General features: G+C 31.5%; 1 protein-coding gene across 2 annotated transcripts; it reads right to left on the bottom strand.

Annotated features, from left to right (window-relative positions):
* Window positions 1-9,091: 9,091 nt before the first annotated feature.
* Window positions 9,092-21,739, bottom strand: LOC132755184 (uncharacterized). Of its 2 annotated transcripts, none has more exons than XM_060746003.1 (4): window positions 21,615-21,739; window positions 19,893-19,974; window positions 13,040-13,185; window positions 9,092-11,359 (listed from the first exon to the last, which is right to left on the bottom strand). In XM_060746003.1, the coding sequence occupies exons 1-4, from the start codon at window positions 21,709-21,711 to the stop codon at window positions 11,106-11,108; spliced, it is 579 nt and encodes a 192-aa protein (XP_060601986.1). In that variant the 5' UTR covers window positions 21,712-21,739; the 3' UTR covers window positions 9,092-11,105. The 2 variants fall into 2 exon arrangements, with proteins under 2 accessions (XP_060601986.1, XP_060601978.1); XM_060745995.1 differs by lacking the exons at window positions 19,893-19,974; window positions 21,615-21,739 and adding exons at window positions 14,047-14,128; window positions 15,769-15,918 and having other exon boundaries at window positions 9,097-11,359.
* Between the last annotated feature and the right edge of the window lie 1,091 nt (window positions 21,740-22,830).

The raw sequence follows: 22,830 nt of genomic DNA, 5'->3' as shown, positions 1-22,830 counted from the left end.
CTTCGTTTGTTACAGTTAGCTTAGTTGTTACAGCTAGCTTCGTTTGTTACAGCTAGCTTTGTTAAGTACAGCTAAGCTTCGCTAAATAAGTTTAGTACAGCTAGCTTAGTTAAGTTCACCTAGCATTTTTTTCCAGATCTTTTTACTGTTAAAACTTAAACTCAGATTTTATTTAAGAGTACAAGATAATTAATTAAAGTTGCCAACATAGACAATTTTGTAAATTATTTATAACTTTCGCTAAAACATTTGTTTGTCCAATCTAACACATACCAGTTGACTGAACGGGTTGAATGGCGTGTCCCTTTCGATGACCTTGTTTAGTTAAGCAGCATATTACAGTCATGCAACAGCCGAAGAAGACGAGACAGCCTATCACTATACCGATTATTGCTCCAACTGTCAATGTATTCTTAGAGCTTAAAAAGTAAAACAGATAATTGGATAAATAATATGGTATTTTGCATTTATAAACAAATATTAAATATATAAATTAATGCAAAAAATAAAAGGGTTCAGCCGAAAGTAATTTTAAATACTATCCGAGGCCCTAAGCTTTAAGAAGTTGAGATCTAAGTAGCTTGCAATATGTCATATTTTATAAAGTGGTCAATTAGAAATTCGTAGATGTATATACATGTAGCCTGTATACTATTGAATGAACATACATTTTATGCAATAAATGGCAATGCACTGTATGATTGATTGAATCGTAGTACGAAATTTAAATTTCAGGGATTGAAATAAATAATAATGATTTATTTTTCCTTACCAACATTTGGTATCGTATTCACAACAGTAGTATCCGTCCTCACAATAGGTTAAATATGAGCAGTATTCCCCGCTAATTACACCTAGAAAACATGAAGTGTAATTGTGTCTTTAAACAATGTTCACGTGTGCATTTAAGTTTTGTGGGATAGATACATGCACATAGAACAAATAACTATAGTAAAAAGTAGAAGGCAAGTCAGAAAGGGATTGTGGCAAAAGAGAACAATGATAAATTATGTTTGTCGTTCAAATAGTCTTAAAAATATATAAATACTTCTATGACTTTATTAACACAAACATGTTAAACTCTGTTCATTTTCATTGTATTTTCTAAATGCATACTTGTAAAATAGTGCAATCATGGAATTCATCACAGGCCAAATTGTGGATTTTATCTGGGAACCTGGGCGCGCCCTATTGATATTACTGTTTATTTAAAATTTTCTCAGTATTTTTGGAGTATGGGGGTTACTCATTGTTCCCAATGTATTTCATATTGTTTGTTTGTTCATTCGTTCGTTCGTTCGTTCGTTCGTTCGTTTGTTTGTTTGTCATATTACATGCACATAATATCATAAAGTGCAATGAGCATATTGTATGTTTATGCTGTATAAACTCTTGAAACTATGTACAGCTGATATTTTTCTGATGTCCTCAACCGCACACGCCGATCGATACACAATTTTTACCTTTTTTTCATAGATCGTGATATACACCATCGGACAGAAAATTTAAATTTGTTCCAGAATTGTGTTCATAAAATTCATAAATAATGATGTAAGAATTTAAAATGGCGAAAATGACTGTTCTTAAATAGCGCTTCAAAAATCGACGAAGGACATATGTAGAGCAATTAATAGATATTTACAGAAACCGAATTTACAGTAATTCGTCGCCGAAAGTTCTTTTTAAAAATATAAATTCTTCCCTTTGAAACTTGCTTAAGATAGAAAATGAAAGCAAAATGCCAGCGAATAACTATCGTCTGTCATTTTGTTTTTTTATTTGTTTTCTTTTTCTTTTATTTATTTTTATTTTTTATTTTTTTCATTTTATTTTACTTTTTTGTCTTTTCTCAATACAAATTGATACAACAGTCTTTATCTTCTATAATAAATCCTTTGAATGACTGAATCTGAAATTTGTCCTTAATGGCTGCTTTTTATTAATTTATTTTTTTCAAGTATATTTTCGTCTTCCCAGATTTTATTAAATTTTTATCATTTTCAGTGATTTCTTGAAATCATAAATGTCTTGCATGACTACATTAAATCAGACAAAATAATTCGCTTCGTCTTAAATTCATACGTCATGGTATTCATTGCTGACTGTAGTAGTATAGTTCGGACAGACATTTTGTCTGCGTCACTGTCTCTATGTTGCCCCTATGTGAGATCCTACAATCATAAATAGATTATCCTTTAAAACCTTAAGACCGCAAAATTATCCTTACAGTTATTAATTAGTGTTATCAATAAAAAAAGATATCATTCGTGCCATTAAAGGGACACCACTGAGGTTTTTTTAACATGATGGGACTGAAAAAAAAATCAAGATAAATGTACCATTTGATCTTGGTTTAGACCTTTAATGTTTGTGCAAAATTTCAGATCATTCGCGCGCTCCGTTTTTCCAGAATAATGATTCAAATTGTTAAAAATGACCCAATATGAAAAGCGTTTAAACCTTTTACACTCAAATCGGGCTAAAGAAAGCATGAAAATACGTGTTTTAACTTATTTCAAAGTATATTTCTTAACTATATTTGCATAAATTTCTGTTTAAAGTGCCCCAGCTCATTTATGTAAGAAATTCAAATGTTATGTTTTTTAGGCTTTTAAACCTCAGTGGAGTCCCTTAAATCCTAATCAGATGACAATTTAAAATACAGTAAAAACGATTAATTTACACCGAAAGCAACTGTCACCACGTGACCACAAAAGACAACGTTCACTTCCTAAATGAGCCAAAATACATCGGCTGATGTAAATTATTTTGTGATTATTTTTTATGGAGGGTGATTTATGCCAAAATTACATCTTGCTTTCTTACGTTACATCGTGCTTTCTAACTTGTACATCGTGCTTTCTAACTTGTACATTATGCATTCTGACATATTACATCTTGCATTCTGACTTTTACATCTTGCTTTCTTACATGCACATTATGCTTTCTGCTGTGTGCGACTTGCTTACTTTTATGTTGATGTCGTTTTTTAACGATCAATTATTATTCTTTTGTTGATCTGGTATATTAATTCAATAAATTAACCTGCAACTGTTTGTATTTGGGTCTATTTACTCAGCTTGAATGACGTATGTCATAAGGTAGAATGCGCATAGCTGAGAGCCGAATGCAGCAAGCATAATACAACGCGACATCTGGTGTAATAATATGTGACACCCAAATTATGCTAACAGGTGGCGCTACAGTTATATTCTCGGTAAAGTCCGTATTGAGGTTCGGAATCAGTTTACCAAGTTACGTCCCTTTGTTTTAAAATTTCCATTTGCACTCATGGAAACGATTTAACCAATTTTTATATTTATTAATGAAACTCTGTAGGTCAAATTATATTTCCAGCTGACAATGACAAGTTGCACATTTCCAAATCAATGGTTTTAGAATTTATTTTTTTCATCAACAAAATAATTATAAAAAATAGAACAGTTGTTTTTAAAACATTGTTCAAAGTGCTTGGGCCCTAAAAAACTTCTTATTAAAATATTTCATCCTCTTGAAAAGTTCTTAAATTTTGACATGGCTTAGTTCCAATACCTGTGACCATCCACAACATTTTTAATGTGTTTTGGGACATTTTCTTGCCTATTTTTCAAACTAATTTTGTACACACGTTAGATTTTTTAAATTCAACTTGTCAAAAAAATGTCTTTTTTTTTCAGTAAGTTGCTTTATGAATACGGCCCAGGTTCTTGTTCACAGTGTCAGCTTAAAACTGAAGGAACTGCTGCCAAAAATCAGCTGATTCTGAGAAAAAAGGAAACAAAGGGCAAAACTGTCTAGTCTGTCAATCTGTGAGAGTTTAGCTTTAGGACGAATTATTTTCATAATATTAATTGATGAGTACTTAAAAACAAAATGTACAAAAATGTCCCAAGAAATGGTTATAAAAATCAAATGAATTGTTTGTCATAGAAGATATTAATAAACATTTTTTTTCTACATTCTCAGTGGTGTTTGTATTGCAAATACTATTGCCTTAAGGTATAAAACTTTTTTGTTTTAAATGAGTAAGATCTGCTATACATTTCCAATATCATGAACGCTTTAATTAAAGAAAACTACTAATAAGGCATCTTCAGCCAAACATGCAATATTCATTTTATAACCATTTCTTGGGACCATTTTTGTACATTTTGTTTTTATGTACTCATCAATTAATATTATGAAATCATTCGTACTAAAGCTACACCACGGTGCATATCTATACCGGTACCCTGCGAAATCTGCTCAAACGGTACCCTCTTTACATATGCACAGGTAATTCTCTGCTAAAAACAAACCAGCGATGGATAAAAATCCAGTAAAATTTCAATGTAATAAGGGAAAGGGGGTTTGACACGTACAAAAGATATATACCACGGAAACTAGAATGTTTTATTTATGTGCTGATTTGTCATGTGCCCGTTTTTCATGTACTGCAACTTCACAATAAGCTACAAAAAATCGACATGTCTTGCCTCGCCCATCACCTCGACATACTTTTCGGGCTGCAATGAACCGTGGGCTTGATTATATATGCATCATACATATTTTAATATGTTCATTTACATATCATCTTCGGACAAATGGCAGTATATTGTCAAAAATAAATGTAAAATTCATAAAAACACCCTACTTTCGGTTTTGCAGCGTACCCTCATGGCACAACATATGCTTTTATAATATTTGCGTTAATCGTTAAATAGGTATGTAATATTTCTTACTTTTATGTAAATATTACATACTTAACGATTAACGCAAATAAAAGCATATGTCGTGCCTCGTGGGTACGTATGTGTTAAAAAATGAGAGGGTACCTGTGACATAAAAATTCAAATGAAGAGAGGTAGCCAGTGCCGCCGCAAAAGAAAAAAAAAGGCAAAACTGTCTTAAGTCTGACAGACTAGACAGTTTTGACATTTTTTTTTTCTCAGAATCAGCTGATTTTGGCAGCAATTCCTTCAGTTTTAAGCTGACACTGTGAACAAGAACCTGGGCCGTATTCATAAAGCAACTTAGTGGGAAAAAAAGACATTTTTTGACAAGTTGAATTTAAAAAATCTAACGTGTGTACAAAATTAGTTTGAAAAAAGGCAAGAAAATGTCCTAAAACACATTAAAAATGTTGTGGATGGTCACAGGTATTGGAAATAAGCCATGTCAAAATTTAAGAACTTTTCAAGAGGATGAAATATTTTAATAAGAAGTTTTTTAGGGCCCAAGCACTTTGAACAATGTTTTAAACAACTGTTCTATTTTATAATTATTTTGTTGATGAAAAAAATAAATTCTAAAACCATTGATTTGGAAATGTGCAACTTGTCATTGTCAGCTGGAAATATAATTTGACCTACAGAGTTTCATTAATAAATATAAAAATTGGTTAAATCGTTTCCATGAATGCAAATGGAAATTTTAAAACAAAGGGACGTAACTTGGTAAACTGATTCCGAACCGCAATTCGGACTTTACCGAGAATATAACTGTAGCGCCACCTGTTAGCATAATTTGGGTGTCACATATTATTACACCAGATGTCGCGTTGTATTATGCTTGCTGCATTCGGCTTTCGGCTATGCGCATTCTACCTTATGACATTCGTCATTCAAGCTGAGTAAAAAGACCCAAATACAAACAGTTACAGGTTAATTTATTGAATTAATATACCAGATCAACAAAAGAATAATAATTGATCGTTAAAAAACGACATCAACATAAAAGTAAGCAAGTCGCACACAGCAGAAAGCATAATGTGCATGTAAGAAAGCAAGATGTAAAAGTCAGAATGCAAGATGTATATGTCAGAATGCATAATGTACAAGTTAGAAAGCACGATGTACAAGTTAGAAAGCACGATGTAACGTAAGAAAGCAAGATGTAATTTTGGCATAAATCACCCTCCATAATTTTTCTATGAGCCGATTTACTGGTATATAATGCTACATAGCCTACCGACCGCGGCATTTCCGACGCTTTCTGAATATGCATTTGGTGTCGTCTAACGTTTTGTATTTTCTGAGAACATTCAAACAATATTTACAAATTTGTCGATGACAACATATACACTATTGTGTAAAATTATTGATAATAATTTTATAAACGATACGCATGTTATTGTAAAGTAAAATTTCGCGTATAAGAGAATGTTTGAATACATAAAGAACGGGTTTCCTGCTGTCGTTTTGTCGAGTTTATTTTAAAATGGTCCAACTTACAGAAATGTCAACGTACACGTACAGTAAAGAAACTGTCAACGTATACACTCACAATTTAGCGAACATATGACTGCATCTTCGGAGTAGGTGGCTTTTTCCAACAAAAATTTGACTTTCTATTTAGATTGCCCTCTCAAACTGTGTATCAATAATGTCTTGTTTATACAAAGGACTAAGTTTTCGAGTTCATTCATTTCATCGCAAATAAGCATGAACAATATTTAACTTTTTGAATGTCATTCATTTGTTCTTTTGCATTTTAGGAGAAAATATTTCCGGTTATTCAGAGTGGTTGATGATTTGCTGAAACAGACACATTCTAAACAAGGTTTTTATATTTAATACTGTATTAATATATATGTCGTAATATAGTCATTTAATAATGCAAACAGCCAGGAGTAGCGTCTCTTGCTCAAGCAAGCTAGTGCCTTCCGAAGCAACAAGTGTCCGGGGTTGACGATGACGCCGAAATTTAAACAATTTTATATTACCTGTTTCTATCTATCTAATTTTGTGCGCAATGTTTGAGCTATAGAAATAAATCAATGACATTGTTTAAACATTCAAAAAGTTATATCAGGTACCACATCACGAACGTTCTATTAACGATATATCTACTTGCACTTGTTATGTAAAAAGCGACATGTTATAGCCACTGTCATTTAATACATGTGTTGGCTTTATAGACGTGTTATGTATTTTTGTATTCACATTGTTTTGTCTGCCATTGTTGTTTCACTGCAAATGTTTGCCAACCATGTCTGGTAATTTGCATGTCTGGTAATCAACAAAAATGTTCAAGTGCCATACATTTCAATAATTTACATTGTGATCAATATTTTAAATTCAAACAAACCGTGAGCAAAATGTCGATAAAATTATTGCATTGTAACAATCAATTTAATATAAATTGTCGCATTTCTTTAATTACTATTGGGTCATATGACTGTGGTCCTGGGGTATTTGATATAATTTTTTAAATGTATTAACAATGTCATTGCTATATATCTATAGCTCAAACATTGTGCACAAAATTAGATAGGTAAAAACGGGTAATATAGAGTGTAACTAGGCGTCATCGTCAACCTCGACACTCAGCCGAGGTATTTTTGGCCGTGTAGAACCAAAGTTCATTCCCCCTGTCTTATTCAGTAACTTTTGTTATTCCATGAAGAAGCTCATTGCTAAAAGTTCAAAATAATATTTCCTTCAAATGAATCGGTAATGTACTGATAAAAAGAGCGGGCGTTCTCAATAAACATTTTAAACATTCCTCATTACCTATATAATTGTCACTGATATAATAAACAATATTCTTATATTCGTATTTTAAGGAAATTGGTGTAATAATTTAAAAAGAAAAACATACATGGTAACATACAAAAGTAAAAGTTTTTGGCAACTTTCAACAGACGTTTACTGGGGCGGGTTGGTATGTTGTATATAATTTTTTACTTTACTAATAACATTTTGTTTTCAGTCAAAGCCTGTGTATTGGAATAATGTTATCGTTTAACATGTCGGTTCAGAAAGTTACATATATCGTTTTGATTTAGAAAATGAACTTTCGGGTGAAAATTTATTCACTTCCTATTAACTAGAAATTAATTTTTACAGGATTAAAGTTCACAACACTTCCCCTGTAGCATATAAAAATACAATTCAGAAATAATAAAACTGTCGAGTACTGCCGTTTCGTTAAACAAGAATAAAGTATTTAAGTATCAAAAAAGCATTGGTTAAATTTATTGTCTCCGTATCATGGTCATAATTCATAATCATGTTATAAAATATCATATCTTTGGCTTTTTCTTCACTGCCATAATATGAATGAATATTTGGTCAATAAACATAACTATAAAGAATTGGAAATTATGATGCCCTCCTGTTTATTTGATAAGTAAGAAATACAAACTTACCGGGAACAAAATGTGCTATCAGGAAAAGGCACGATAATACTGACTTTTTCAAAGTAGCGTCCATGTTTCATGCACAAGTTCTTGAAATTAAATATTCTTTTATAAATGAAATATCCTTATACTTTATAAAGAGAATCAATGATATGTATTTTATATGAAATTGATTGCTGGTAACTCTGGGATATCGATTTACATTCTCTTTTCTTTAAATAAAGAAACCGTCTAAGGCCTATATATAAACTCGTTATTTTATTTTATTTTTATTTTTATTTCTTATTTACAATATAGTTTTGTTTTCATCTTTCATATTATCTTGTTTAGAAAAAAACAACAGTGTGGTGTAAATGGAGAATTGCTCTCACTAACATTTTCTGAATGTTGAGAGAATCACTCCAGACCAATTTTTTCTTGTTTTTGGACAAAATCGGTTAAATATAGTGAGACTTTTAGCATAATATATATGAGGATGAGCTGAATATTATTCTGTCATGGTTTTTCCATATTCTGCGTTTTGTTGTCGACATAGAACAAATGCGTTACCATTTTCAATTTTTCAAATTTTATTATTTGAAATCGTAAAAAGTCGAATTTGTGAATTTCTGAAGTCGAAATCGTAAATTCGTGAAGTTGCAATCGTGATTTCATGAAGTTAAAATTGTTAATCCATGAAGTAAAATTGTGAATTCATGAACCTGAAATCGTGAATATTCTGTATGTTAAAACGTGAATTCAAGAAGTTTTAATTGTGCATTTACAAAGATGAACTCGGGAATTCACAAAGTTAAAATGTCCCCACCGGTCTTTCGTTATTTTCCACACATTATTATTGTTTACTGGTAAATATCAGTCAATGAAATGATCCAAAGTTTGCCATCCTGGTGTGTTTTGTTTATTTAACAATTGATTTTCAAACAACACGGCTTCCCTGAGATAGAAAAAAATATTATAAACGATCTCATGCTGCAGCCTTTTTAATATAAAATGAATTTTTCAGATCAACAAATATAAACGACATTATACATTGCATTTAGCATAAAATAGAATAAGGATTTTTATCAATAAACTCAAACGATTGGAACCATTTGACACGTGTCTGTGTTTAATTGAAATCAGTTATGATAAAAACTAGTCACATACTCGTAAAAAGCACGCATCTCTTTATTCAATATGCACAATATCTATTTATATATATTTTTTTTAATTCACTTCACGCTTTGCTTCCACAGAATGCCTTAAGTAAAACATGTAGTTCTTATGTTTGTTTTAGAAAGACGGTTCTACAATTATGTGCTGATATTTTAGGTACTGGTTTCATTCGGTTCACTTAAAGGTAACAATAATGTAAAATGTCCATTGACATAATGACACATTTTCTCTTTAGGGTAAGTTTTCAGCAGATTTGAACCAAATAGTAAATCTAAATTGCAAAAAGTCATAAAATAAAGATAATTTTCGCTTACTGATAAAATAATATGATCTAGCCTACTGGAAAACTTGTAATAAGTTACAAAATCTTTGGCACTTGCTATATATGCATATACCAAACCCACTTTAACGAAAATGACGGACTTTGTGGAAAGTATTTTTCCTAATTTCTCTGAGATGAAGGTAGTGATGAAGAAATGAGAAATAAAGTCACTCAAAAATATAAGTTTGGATGTTTGAAAATGTCTGATCTTGAATGTTTTAGGAATAGTCTGAGGGTCACATTCATCACGGGTAAGAAATGTAAGAAGTATGTTCGAGAGAAAGTTGAATTTCATTTGTTATATGAAGAGACAGACATACTTTTCGCCACGATATTTCTAAAGCATTATCATATGTGCAGCGTTATATTATCGCTGACCAAATGTCCATTACTCATAAACTGTTATAATTACAATTAATTTTCTCCACATGAACTATATGTTTCCGTTGAGAATTATGATTATGTTTTTTACATGCATTCATTTTTAGTTTCATACATTTTGACACAGTTAAAGTTATTGTAGCAATTTGAATCAAAGTTTTAAAATAACATGCTGCGATGATAACAATGTTTCGTTATCTCATTTTTTAGTCTTTTTACAGGCCAAACAAGTACCGAAGTTCTGTATGAGGAACACCTTTTAGGTGCCTGTGTTTAATAGCCTATGGAATTGCACCTTTAAGCCTTCCGTTGATCATAAAGGGTTACCAGCACTTTTTTTAATTTGTATCAGCCTGTAAGACTGTCAGAATGCTTTGGAGTTTCGATGACCACTGAGAATAAAAATTTAGTTTCATTGAGACATAATCTGAGACAGCCAACCCTTGTCTCAATATATCTGAGAAAAATCTCAAATATTAAGTTGAGATTGTTCTCAATATTTTTCAGTAAAAGCTAAACTGAGAAAAATCTCAATCTCAATTTCTAATTTGAGAAAAATCTCAGATTTGAGCTGAGATTTTGACTTTGAGAACGTTAGTGAAAGCCGGGCCAGAACACCGCAAGTATTATATGGGTGACTTAAGTGTCATGGAGTACGAGTATATCTGGATTGAAATGTGTAATAAATTATGCACTCAAGATTCAAATTTTATTGAGTAAATAAATTATCCCAGTTTGCATAGAGATGACAAACGTGATTTTATGGAGTTTTGATTTAATGTAGGTTTGTATGCAAGAATTATGTTAAAAATTATACTATTATTACTATTGTTTTTGTCTCAAAAATATTGATTTGGCTATTGACATTATCATTTGATTCTGATTTTAAAAAAGTGTCCATTGAAATATATCATTAAACATACCTGAGTATGGCATAAACAAGTAAAGGAAGATACCATTATATATGTTAACAAATCGATGAACATAAGTCATGATATTCAAAACTGTGGAAACAATAATATACGGTACTATAACTGTTTTAGATGAATTAAGTTAAGGAGTATGTACTTTGGTAAAATGTGCATACGAGTATCGTAGTAAATAAAGATTATCGTCGTTTCAGGACTAGTAATTTGGTGGTGGTGGGGGATAGGCAGGATCACTGGTGCCCGCTTTTTCATCGAATGTTGGTTGCTGGCTACCAAATTGTTGCTGTGCAAATGATTGTTGTCCATACATTTGAGGTTGACCATACATTGGATGTTGCCCATACATTTGAGGTTGACCATACATTGGCTGTTGTCCATACATTTGTGGTTGGCCATAGCCAGGTTGGCTGTAACCAGGGGGACCTTGTCCAGTTGTTATGATCGCTACACCTAATTAAAATATTGAAAATTAAAATTAAAAGAACACCTATATTTTTCATCTAAATTTCTAATATTTGTAATCGTTCGTAAAATTACTATACCATTGATATTTTTTTAAAACTAACATTTGATAAAATGTTACATTTATCTATATATCAGAAACTGTAAAATACATGTATTTATTCTGACATGAAATTGTATACATGTCATGATTATAACAATAAACCCCTTCAAATATAGTAAGTCATGTATGATTACAAATCATTATTGATAAATGTTATTCATTATGTACACTAAATATGAATCAAACCCTTCGCACAAAAAGACATTGAACAAAATCCTCATTCCAAATGGCGTTTACCGATTGACATGCGTATCAAGAAAAGGAGAAAATAAGATTCCTTAGAGAAAGTTCAAAACAACAAAATTGCTCGGTTTTATTGATTCATGGATACTGTCAAGTGCAAACTACCATCCATACACCTCTAGCAGCGGCTTTAGCAGAATTCAACATTTAAAATTGAAAATGGTGAACTTTTGAATTAAGAAACAATCGCACACGGTGGTTATCATGGAACCTTGAATGTGACACTTTCGTGCCATTCCATGAAAAGCGGTGGATGGTCCCAAAGTAATAGATAGCGTGTACCATAAACAAGAAAACAATTAGCGGAACTAGACGAAATGGAATTTGAGAGGGGATCTGAGGTAATTGAGCATACATATCACAGACAAGACGTTAAAAAGACAAAGTTAAAAAGCAGGCAACGTATCCTAAATATGATTCAACATTATTCAAGTAGGAATATTGGAACCACCCAACAAGAAAAAGCCAAAAAGTTAGAAATAAAAATACCACAAAAATAATGTCGTGCTGAACTATCTTTAAGGACCATTTAAAACCAGGTGTACTAAACAAAGCCAGCGGTACTAAATAGCACTCACTAGTCTGTCATCATATAAAATTCGACATCTACAAATTACTCGTATATGCAAGTAAAAGGTACACTAAACTACACCTTCTTGCCGAATGGCACATACAGCTTAACTTGCTTACAAAGGTACGTAATCATGAAGCTTGTCTAACACTGACATTTAAATTGTCACATGTAGCTTGATCTATACCAAAGTTATTATACAATCAACACATAAACATATAGTTAAACCTATGAGCCAATTACCAAACGCCACATTGATTTATATCTTCTAGCCAAAATAGAAAAGAAAGCAAAACAATTTGTCACATGATCTACTTGGTATTACTACATTGTATATGAAAATAAACTTTAATCTTCATCAGCATAATGAGGTACATTAACTTCTTTGGCAGCTGAAAAAAGTTGCCCCGAACACTTGCGTGTTTTTATATTTTTCTGGTCCTTCGTGATTATTGATTCTAGCACTTTTAAGTGTTGAAAATAAATAGAATACCGCTAAAGCCGGTGCTAGGATGCGTCAGGGATTTTGCAGTTATTCATTATCCCTCATTTACAGACTCCTGCAGTTTTCATGCACATGTAATTCGTTGTGATTAATGCTTCCGATGGACCACTTTTTTAAGATCTTTATACTGTAAACACTTATACTCAGATCTTATTAATTTAAAAGAGTAAAAAGAATGAATTAATGTTGCCATCGACATAGCCAATGATGATATGATAACGTGTGGTTTTTCAATATGACACATACCAGCTGGTTGTACTGGTTGTACTACTTGTCCCTTTCGATGACTTTGTTTAGTTAAGCAGCATATTACAGCAACGACACAACTGATGAAGATGATACAGCCTATAACTATACCAATTATTGCTCCAACTGTCAATACATTCTCAGAGCTAAAAAGTAGAAAAAAGAAAATTGGATAATAATATGATAGTTTTCATATAAAATTTGTATAAACAAACATCAAATATACAGTTCAATACAATATGAAAGTATACGGCCAAAAGTTATTTCAAAATTACCCGAGGCACTAAGAGCTCAACATCTGTGTTTTTCGGGCGTTTGCATGCGCGCCCTTTTGGAGATATGCTGGATGACTGATAAATGAAAATTGAAAAACAAAAATACTTTATTCTGTGACAGTCAAGATGGAATATATATTTATATTACAATACATTATAAATAATTATAGTAATTATTCGGATATTGCAATATTTTGAGTAAGAAATGCATAATATGGAGAATTGCATGTAAGAAGACTCCAAGATCTTAGTCAATGTTAAAAATCCTGATCAACCGATACTTATAAATCGAACTTTGACATAGCTTTAAATAGAAACTGATAATTGATTGAAAGAGCTTGATTGGAATATGTAGAATAGAGAGCAATTAAATAATTCCTAAAAAACGCACAAAGCGTCAAAAGTGAAAATGTTGCAGACTCGGTTTGATTGAGCTTGTTCAAGGACGGTACTGTCAAGTGCAAACTCACGTCCACACCCCTACCACCGACTTAAGCGGAATTCAACAGTTAGTCATTAATCATGGTTATGATGAAAGTTTGAATTTAGAAACATATATTATATTTTATAAAGTGGCAAATAGGAAATTGATGTGAATATACATGTATGTCGTCTGTATACTATTGTATGTACAATGTACATGTGTTTTACGCATCAAAGGACAATGCACTGTATGACTGATGGAATTAAAAGATAAAACATTGAAATAAATAAATATCCTTTTTTTCTTACCAACATTTAGTATTGTTTTCACAACAGTAGTATCCGTCATCACAATAGGTTAAGAATGAGCAATATTCTGCGGTAATCACACCTAGAAAATAGGTAAATGTAATTGTTTCTTTAAACAATGTTCACGTGGCATGTGCATTTAAGTTTTGTTAGATATATACATGGATACAGAACAAATAACTAGTAAGGATTTCTAAATGCAAAAACTAGAAGACAGAAAGGGATTGTGACAAAAGAGAACAAATGATATATGTTTATATGTCATGTATTCTTGAAAATTTGATAAATGAATATATTATTCAAACTGATTTTAAAGTATTTTAATCAGTTCATTTTCATTTATTTTTCTAAACTTAATTAGAGAATTTGCTAATGACTGGCTAGATTGTGGATTTTTTCTAGGGACTTGAAGCGCCCTATTGATAATGTAAAACCGATACGCCTAGATCGATACACAATCTTTATTTACCAGGAACGTATAAAAACAACTATAAAAGGTCTACATTAAACAAAATATTTCCTAGATTGTGATGAAATAAACACCATCGGACAGAAAATTGAATTCCATTCCAAAAAAATTATGTTCATACACATTATAAATAAGATGTAAGAATTAAATATGGGGAATTAGACTGTTCCCGAAATTTGTAAATGTAAAATATGCGAGGAACCGGCGAGGAGCTGTCAGAAACTGTTGACAGAAACCGTTTTTACCCTATTTCTGATTTTTTTTATTTCCTAATCAATATTGTTTTATAAGCCAATACATAAAAAGTAGAGCGGAACCTTATCATTAAAGTTCTTTATTAGTGTTATCAATAAAATAATGACCAGATTATTTGTGCAATTAAACTTAATCAGATGAAAATTTGAAATACAGCGTAAACAAATTATACAGTAACTTTTGCCTTTACCCGAATAAACGTATCAGTATAAGTACGAAATAATATTTCCGTTAATTTCCGTTAATAATGAATGTACTGATATAAAGAGCGGGCGTTCTTCCTTAACATTTCTCATTACCTATATAATTGTCAAGAATCTTTCACAATAAATATACTTATATTCATTAATTTAGCATAAAAAATAACAAAGCAAAAATAAAAACATATAATATGGTAACATACACTGTAGTAGTACTTTACAACCTTTCAGCCATGCACACTGTTACTGAGTCGGGCGGGGTGTTGTATATTCTTTTAACTATAATATATTATCTGATTCAAGTCAATGTTACGCTTTTTTACGCTCCGGTTCCTGCATTTTGGAATATTGTTATCTTTTATCCTGCCGGTTCAGTAAGTTACATACATTACTTCATGTACTTAAAGATTTGAGTGGAATTTATTCACTTTTCATTTTCTAAAAATTCCATTTTTACAGGATTAAAGTTCAAAATACTTACCTTGTAACATATACAAAAACAACTCATAAATAATACAACTGTCGATTACTGCCGTTTCGTTTCTCTTAATTATTTAAACAAGAATAAAGTATTTAAGTATCAAATAAGCATTGGTTAAATTTTTTGTCTCCTTATTATCGATTTTCTATCCTGGCATGGCCTAAACTTAAAATAACATATCTTTGACTTATTCTTCAGTGCTTCAAATATCGTCATCATTATGAATGAATATCAATTAGGTCAATGGACATAGCTATAAAGAATTGGAAATTATGATTACCTCATTTTAATTCAACAAGAAAACAATACAAACTTACCTGGAACAAATTCTGCTATCAAGAAAAAGCACGATATTATTGACTTCAAAGTAGCGTCCATGTTTCTATTAATCAAATATTCTATTATGAATGACATATCCTAATACTTTATTAAGAGAATCAATACTGTGTATTTAATATGAAATTGATTGCTAGTAACTATGGGTTATCGATTGACATTTTCTGTTTTTGAAAATATAGAAACCGTTCAAGGCCAGGACTATGTAAAAACTGGTTCACTTTTTGTTTTTATTTCTTTTTAACAATATAGTATCGTTTCCTTCTTTCATATTATGTTGTTTAGAAAAAGCAACACTATGATGAAAGTGGAGCATTGATCTAACTAGAATTTTCTAGATGTTGAGAAAATCAATCCTTATGTATGACACACGCATTTTTTTCTTGTTGGTCGGACAAAACCGGTCGTAAAATAACAAGCTAAATATTTATGGGAATGAGCTCAATAATTTCTGCCATGGTTTTAGCGGGGTTTTTTTTTTTGTTTGTTTTTTTTTTTTTTTTTCTTGTTTTTTTTTTTTTGGGGGGGGGGGGGTCTTTTGGTGTGGAGAACAAATGCGTTTCCTTTTTCAATTTTCATGTAAAATCAATGGTCTATCTGCACTTGTTAAGTGGAATATGTATGATATACTTCAACGTTAATTAAGGTATGTTTGTGTTGGTAGTTTATCTTCCGGGTCACGGCAGTAAGCCACTTTGAATTCACCAGAGCACAGTTCAGCCACCGCATGGTTCTTGGACAGACAATTAATCGATTTACCAGTTCTAGACGTCTTCACTTTCGAGCCCGGATCGCCCGATAGTCCAAATCAATTAACACATTACCTATTAAGCTTACCGATTACGATTTTAAAAAGGAAGCAAAAGGTCTGAGAGAAAATGAAAATTCACCTATCGAAATTTTAATAGGGAATAACTATTTTCTAGATTTTGCAAATAGAGAGAAAATTGAAATCCAACCAAGGTTGTATTTACTTAAGTTAGGATGAATGTTAAGTGGCAGGATTAAGGACGCAACAAACTGAACAAACGAGTCAAATATGTTTGTCCTTACATATGGCAGTATATTTTACGAATCAAATGCATTTTCTATTATTAAAAAAAAATGCCTCAAATCCAAAAGCAATTCATTTGAAAGATTTTTGAAAAGTTGAATCAATTGAAATTGTTGACAAAAATATCCAAACGGATGATACCAGTTTAGAGATACATTGGCATTTGAGAATGACGGTTATTTTGTATTTTGTTCCTGCAAAGAAGACGAGCGATAACTACCTACAATCAAATAACTTGCATTTGGCCGATAATTATAATCAATAAATCGCATGAAAGACAAAAGAGATATTTTGCAGAAGTACGACGATGTAATAAGTTAACAGTTAAAAAAGGCGTAATTGAAAAGGTAGAGGGAAACTAAACGGATGGAATGATTAATTATATTCCGCATTACACAGTCACAACACACAGACAACTACAACTAAACTGCGTATAGTTTACGATGGTTCTGCAAGAACAAGGAAAGACAACAAAAGCTTAAATGAATGTCCAAATAGGGGCCCAGTTATGTTGCATGATTTATATGGCATGTTGTTGAGATTTAGGATGCATCGAATCGTTTTGGTTGCAGATATTAAAAAAGCTTTCTTACAAATTGGTCTTCAAAATGATCAACGCGACGTTATGAAATTCATTTGGTTAAAGGATATGGTGTGATCTCCAGCACATTTTTGCTAGGAGCAACTAAAGAATAACATTAAAAAACATATAACAACGACATTGCCAAGAAAATCAAGACTGACATTTATGTAGACAATCTTAACTGGCACAAACACCGAAACACAGGCGAGTATTATGCAAAGAAGCAAAAACAATATTTAATGAGTGATCGAAGGATTTCCAACAATGAAGCTGCAAACGATACGTCACAACACATGATAGCGCAGACATTGAGACGATGCCAGTTCTAGAAAAATAAAACGAGAATAAAGATCAACAAAGCAAAGGCAACGTTCATAGGACGCAGCTCCCGATACACCTAGCCACCAAGTCTAGGCCATGAATGGAATACGAAGAAAGATACTTAATCATTTAAGGTATCCTTATTCCCTGTTATACAGCCCATGACAAAACGTTTTGTGTTGAAATAAATTGCTTCCTTTTTCTACCCGTTAGGACAAGTCTGCCCTATAATTTTACGTTGAAAACTCACGAGAATTGTGGAACAAACACATGGAATGGGATGATCCGTTACATGAACATGACCAAACAAGATGAAACTCAATGGTGCTTGACATTGAGGAAAGCTTTATTTTTAGAAAGAGTATCGCAACACGAGTCTTTCTGATTTGTAAGAGGGGCGTAGCCTCCCGAGAATAAATCAGATTGCCGAGTGGTTTGATGTTCTTTCTCCTCTGTATATTATGCAAATATAAAAACACGTTTCCTGTTGTCTCAAGATGAAACACTAGAAAAAAGTAATCAATGAAGGAGCATCTGAATATGATATTTCTATCGTTATCCCTTTCGCTGCCGTCAAAATAAGTTAACCACAGAAAAAATGAGCCAATCAATGGGTATGTTCTGGAGTGCGAGTTACTAATACTTGCAGTCCAGTAACGCACTTTGGATGTTTATGTACAAGCTTTTGATTTTGTGTAGACTTAATGAATAATGAAAACCAGACGAAAGAAAGAAAGCTTGGAACATTCATACACACTGAGGTTATAAAACGTAACGAAATATTATATGGTAATAGTTTAATAAAGTATAAATTTTACAAATACATAGAGGATATTTGTTTAGTTCAGTTTAAGATCGGAATATATTTCACCGAGTGAGCACCAAAAGGTATATTTCATGAGTGGCGCAGCCACGAGTGAAATATGAACTTTTGGTGTTCACAAGGTGAAATATATTTCAATCTTACACTAAACTAAACAAATTTTCTTTTTATTACATGCAAAGAAACGTTTTAAAAAGACATTAAACCTAATACCGAATAAAAAGCGCGCCAAATGATAATACAACGTGACGTCATTTACGACGTAACGTCATTAAGTTGGTACCCAGTACTGTGCACGCTGGTATTTCACTGAAACAACGTAAGGGGCTTAAATTCAAAACAGTGAAATTATCAAAGTGGTAATTTCACTGTATCAAACAGTGAAATAACCAGTTTTATATCACTGATATATTTCTATAAACCACCGAAAAGCATGTAATAAATCATCATGTAAAGTTTTAATGTAAATATGCATTGTCACTTAGCGTGTTATACAGTTGTTGTATTTATATAATTGATTTTTATGTCGTATGTTGTATTATGTTAAGGTGTCTTTCATCTGTATCATAATGGTCTAATCACAAATAGAAATAGCATATTGATCATGTAGTTTATCCTAATATTATGCTTCTCTCCAGTCAGCCAACTTACTGTTTCGTTGAAACATTGACTTTAAAACTGAAATTAGGTAACCTGAAATTTAGTGACAGTCAAGATAGAATATATATTTATATTACAATACATTATAAATAATTATAGTAATTATTCAGATATTGCGATATTTTGAGTAAGAAATACATAAGATGGTGAATTAAATTATAAAACACTTTGCATGTAAGTAGACACCGAGATCTTGGTCAATGTTAAAAATCCTGATCAACCGATACTTATTAATCGAACTTTGACATAACTTTAAATAGAAACTGATAATTGAATAAAAGAGCTTGATTGGAATATTTAGAATAGAGAGAAAATAAAGAGTCCCTAAAAACGCACAAAACGTCAAAAGTGAAAATGTTGCAGGAGCTTGTTCAAGGACGGTACTGTCAAGTGCAAACTCACATCCACGCCCCTACCACCGACTTAAGCGGAATTTAACAGTTAATCATTAATCATGGTTATGGTGAAATTTTGAATTTAGGAATATATATCATATTTTATAAAGTGGCAAATTGGAAATTGATGTGTATATACATGTATGTCGTCTGTATACTATTGTATGTACAATGTACATGTGTTTTACGCATCAAAGTACAATGCACTGTATGACTGATGGAATTAAAAGATAAAACATTGAAATAAATAAATATCTTTTTTTTCTTACCAACATTTAGTATTGTTTTCACAACAGTAGTATCCGTCATCACAATAGGTTAAGAATGAGCAGTATTCTGCGGTAATCACACCTACAAAATAGGTAAGTGTAATTGTGTCTTTAAACAATGTTCACGTGACATGTGCATTTAAGTTAAATGGGATTTATACATTACATAGAACAAATAACTAGTACGAATTTCAAAATGTAAAAACAAGAAGACAGAAAGGGATTGTGACAAAAGAAAACAAATGATATATGTTTATCTGTCATGTATTCTTGAAAATTTGATAAATGAACATATTATTCAAACTGATTTCAACGTTTTTAAATCTGTTTATTTTTCTAAACTTAATTGGGGAATTTGCTAATCATTGGCCAGATTGTGTATGTTTTCTGGTGACTGGAAGCTACCTATTGATTATGTACAGCTTGTCGTTCAAACAGATACGCCTAGATCGATACACAATCTTTATCTACCAGGAACGTATGAAAACGACTATAAAAGGTCTATATTAAACAATATATTTCCTAGATTGTGATGAAATAAACACCATCGGACAGAAAATTGAATTCCATTCCAAAAAAATTATGTTCATACACATTATAAATAAGATGTAAGAATTAAATATGGGGAATTAGACTGTTCCCGAAATTTGTAAATGTAAAATATGCGAGGAACCGGCGAGGAGCTGTCAGAAACTGTTGACAGAAACCGTTTTTTACCCTATTTCTGATTTTTTTTATTTCCTAATCAATATTGTTTTATAAGCCAATACATAAAAAGTAGAGCGGAACCTTATCATTAAAGTTCTTTATTAGTGTTATCAATAAAATAATGACCAGATTATTTGTGCAATTAAACTTAATCAGATGAAAATTTGAAATACAGCGTAAACAAATTATACAGTAACTTTTGCCTTTACCCGAATAAACGTATCAGTATAAGTACGAAATAATATTTCCGTTAATTTCCGTTAATAATGAATGTACTGATATAAAGAGCGGGCGTTCTTCCTTAACATTTCTCATTACCTATATAATTGTCAAGAATCTTTCACAATAAATATACTTATATTCATTAATTTAGCATAAAAAATAACAAAGCAAAAAATAAAAACATATAATATGGTAACATACACTGTAGTAGTACTTTACAACCTTTCAGCCATGCACACTGTTACTGTGGCAGGCGGGGTGTTGTATATTCTTTTAACTATTTTTTTTTATATTATCTGATTCAAGTCAATGTTACGCTTTTTATGGTTCGGTTCCTGCATATTAGAATATTGTTATCGTTCATCATGTCGGTTCAGTAAGTTACATACATTACTTAAAGATTTGAGTGAAATTTATTCACTATTCATTCTCTAAAAATTCCTTTTTTACAGGATTAAAGTTCAAAACACTTACGTTGTAACATATACAAATACAACTCATAAATAATACAACTGTCGATTACTGCCGTTTCGTTTCTCTTAATTATTTAAACAAGAATAAAGTATTTAAGTATCAAATAAGCATTGGTTAAATTTTTTTGTCCCCGTATTATCGATTTTCTATCATGGCATGGCCTAAACTCAATATAACATATCTTTGACTTATACTTCAGTGCTTAAAATATCGTCATCAATATGAATGAATAATAATTAGGTCAATGAACATAGCTATAAAGAATTGGAAATTATGATTACCTCATTTCTATTCAACAAGAAAACAATACAAACTTACCTGGAACAAAGTCTGCTATCAAGAAAAAGCACGATATTATTGACTTCAAAGTAGCGTCCATGTTTCTATTAATCAAATATTCTATTATGAATGACATATCCTAATACTTTATTAAGAGAATCAATACTGTTTGTATTTAAAATGAAATTGATTGCTAGTAACTATGGGTTATCGATTGACATTTTCTGTTTTTTGAAAATATAGAAACCGTTCAAGGCCAGGACTATGTAAAAACTGGTTCACTTTTTGTTTTTTATTTCTTTTTAACAATATAGTATCGTTTCCTTTCTTTCATATTATGTTGTTTAAGAAAAAGCACACTATGATGAAAGTGGAGCATTGATCTAACTAGAATTTTCTAGATGTTGAGAAAATCAATCCTTATGTATGACACACGCATTTTTTTTTTGTTGGTCGGACAAAACCGGTCGTAAAATAACAAGCTAAATATTTATGGGAATGAGCTCAATAATTTCTGCCATGGTTTTAGCGGGGTTTTTTTTTTTTGTTTGTTTTTTTTTTTTTTTTTCTTTTTTTTTTTTTTTGGGGGGGGGGGGGTCTTTTGGTGTGTGAGAACAAATGCGTTTCCTTTTTCAATTTTCATGTAAAATCAATGGTCTATCTGCACTTGTTAAGTGGAATATGTATGATATACTTCAACGTTAATTAAGGTATGTTTGTGTTGGTAGTTTATCTTCCGGGTCACGGCAGTAAAGCCACTTTGAATTCACCAGAGCACAGTTCAGCCACCGCATGGTTCTTGGACAGACAATTAATCGATTTACCAGTTTCTAAGACGTCTTCACTTTCGAGCCCGGATCGCCCGATAGTCCAAATCAATTAACACATTAACCTATTAAGCTTACCGATTACGATTTTAAAAAGGAAAGCAAAAGGTCTTGAGAGAAAATGAAAATTACACCTATCGAAATTTTAATAGGGAATAACTATTTTCCTAGATTTTTTGCAAATAAGAGAGAAAATTGAATCCAACCAAGGTTGTATTTTACTTAAGTTAGGATGAAATGTTAAGTGGCAGGATTAAGGACGCAACAAACTGAACAAACGAGTCAAATATGTTTTGTCCTTACATATGGCAGTATATTTTACGAATCAAATGCATTTTCTATTATTAAAAAAAAATGCCTCAAATCCAAAAGCAATTCATTTGAAAGATTTTTGAAAAGTTGAATCAATTGAATTGTTGACAAAAACC

The sequence above is a fragment of the Ruditapes philippinarum genome, unplaced genomic scaffold (assembly GCF_026571515.1).
Source record: "Ruditapes philippinarum isolate M1 unplaced genomic scaffold, ASM2657151v2 ctg14659_1_1_1_1, whole genome shotgun sequence".
Classification (NCBI taxonomy): Eukaryota; Metazoa; Mollusca; class Bivalvia; order Venerida; family Veneridae; genus Ruditapes; species Ruditapes philippinarum.
The sequence above is the reverse complement of the archived record's forward strand: the minus strand, read 5'-3'. Positions and strand labels throughout refer to the sequence as shown.

Coding starts and splice junctions, on each gene's coding strand:
- LOC132755184 (XM_060746003.1), bottom strand. CDS start 21,711: ATGTCATTCATAATAGAATATTTGATTAATAGAAACATGGACGCTACT. Junction 19,975..21,614: donor GATAGCAGACTTTGTTCCAG/GTAAGTTTGTAT, acceptor CCTATTTTGTAG/GTGTGATTACCGCAGAATAC. Junction 13,186..19,892: donor GAAAACAATACTAAATGTTG/GTAAGAAAAAAA, acceptor TCTACTTTTTAG/CTCTGAGAATGTATTGACAG.